The sequence below is a fragment of the Plecotus auritus genome (genome assembly GCF_963455305.1).
Source record: "Plecotus auritus genome assembly, chromosome: 6".
NCBI classification, from domain to species: Eukaryota; Metazoa; Chordata; class Mammalia; order Chiroptera; family Vespertilionidae; genus Plecotus; species Plecotus auritus.
Genome location: NC_137773.1, coordinates 91709179 through 91711240, shown reverse-complemented (window position 1 = coordinate 91711240; position 2062 = coordinate 91709179). Strand labels below are relative to the sequence as shown.

At 39.9% G+C, this 2062-nt stretch overlaps 1 protein-coding gene across 1 annotated transcript; it reads right to left on the bottom strand.

Moving 5' to 3' along the window:
* Window positions 1–706: 706 nt before the first annotated feature.
* On the bottom strand, window positions 707–1414 carry LOC308251749 (olfactory receptor 7A10-like; the record flags this gene model as incomplete). Its single annotated transcript, XM_080675458.1, has 1 exon — window positions 707–1414. A coding segment is annotated over one exon (708 nt), but the record flags the coding sequence as incomplete, so codon positions are not given.
* Window positions 1415–2062: the final 648 nt, after the last annotated feature.

Below are 2062 nucleotides of genomic sequence, written 5' to 3'. Positions count from 1 at the left end.
GGTCCAGGATTGTGAGAGGGATGCTAGTTTAGGCCTGATCCCTAGTGGTCCTGGATTGGAGAGGGTACAGGCTTGGCTGAGAGGAATCCGCCCCCCCATGCACAAATTTCGTGCATTGGGCCACTAGTAGAAAATAATGATACCCCAGCCAGCATGGCTCCGTGGTTGAGCATCGACCTGTACACCAGGAGGTCAAAGTTCGATTATGGTGGCAGCATGTGCCTGGGTTGCAGTCTTGATCCCTAGTGTGGGACATGTAGGAGGCAACTGATTGTTGTTTCTATCTCATCATTGATGTATCTATCTTTCTCTTCCTCTCCCTTCCACTCTCTGAAATCAATAAAAATATACTTTTCAAAAAAGAAAAGAATAATGAACATATAAGTGAGAACTGATCTCAGATTTTGCTCTAAAACAAAATTATGCAAATGACCTTAGTAGCCAGGTATAATTTTGTCCACCGGGGTAGTATAATTCATGACTATTCTTTCAGGAAAACAATAGGAAAATTATTTGGAATGTAAAGTGTCATAAAATATTGAATTATGTTAAAGTAATTCATGTTAACCTATGAGATAAATGAGAATTTCCAGTTACATATGGCCTAAATATTGGATTTATTTCTGTCAGAACTTTGGGCCCTGAGGAATTGCACTTTGCATTCCTGGGCAATTATTCAGCCGAGTACAATTGGCCCATGAAAAGCTTACCTGCCAAGGAATCTTTCCAAGGCCTTCTTTATGTCCTTGTTCCTGAGACTGTAGATGAAGGGGTTCAGCATGGGTGTGACCACGGTGTACATCACCGAGGCTGCTGCACTTGAGTGTGAGCTTTGGGAAGCAGCAGAGCTGAGATACACACCAAGGAGCTTACCATAAAATAAGGAGACAACTGAGAGGTGAGATGCACAGGTAGAAAATGCTTTATACTTCCCCTGAGCTGATGGGATTCCACATATGGAGGAAATGATCTTAGAGTAAGAATAAAGGATCCCAGCAAGGGGACCAATACATAGCAGCCCAGCTGAAAAATACATTATCATGTTGTTAAGAAAGATGTCAGAGCAGGCAAGTTGGAGCACCTGATTGAATTCACAGAAAAAGTGGGGTATTTCCAAGTCTGAGCAAAAGTGCAGACCCAACACCATTAAGCCTTCTAGCAAGGAATTCAGGAAACTCATGATCCAGGACACCAGAACCAGCAGTCCACAAAGCCAGGGGTTTGTGATGACCATGTAGTGCAGGGGGTGACAGATGGCCACAAACCGGTCATAGGCCATTATAGTCAGGATAAAGTTGTCCACTGCAGCAAAAAGTAGGAAAAAATACATCTGTGTAATGCAGCCTTCATAGGTTATGACTTTGCTCTGTGTCTGGATGTTCCACAACATCGTTGGGATGGTGGTGGAAGTAAAACAGTTGTGTGAGTGTTACACAATGGGCTTCATGACATATTAGCCAAAAGAATTTGGCATTTCAACTTATATCACAAGTTAAGAGCTGTCATTTAGACCCCCACTATGAAATATTTGTTAGTTATAAGAAAGATATTTAGATTATTTTGCACTCTAATCTAAGCTTGGAATAGGAAAGTAAATAGACTCTTCCCTGTAGCCCCCAGGAGAATCTCAGCCCTGCAAACATCTTGATATTATCCCCCAGGGACCCATTTCTTGTTTCAAAGCATGAATGTATTTGTTGCAAATCTCTCAGATGGTAATGTTACATTAGCATTAAAAAGTAAATACACATTTATCCAATAAAATTTTCTTCAGGAAACTGAGATCAAGTGTCTCAATTTATTCATTTAGCCTCCCCTGGGTAAAGTCTTTTTGAGTTGTAATCCCCCCTTCAGTAAAAAAAAAAAAAAAAAAAAAAAAAAGTAATGAGTTTTGAGATATTCAGCCACTTTAGCAGGTAGAGAATTTCTTATTGCATAAATGTACATGTGCTCCCAATTTTGATGCCTTAGGAGCATTAACATAGGAAAAGTAATTCATCATTTAAGTTCATGTATACCACTTACTTTAAATCTTCATGTCTAAATTTCTACATCTTTTAAG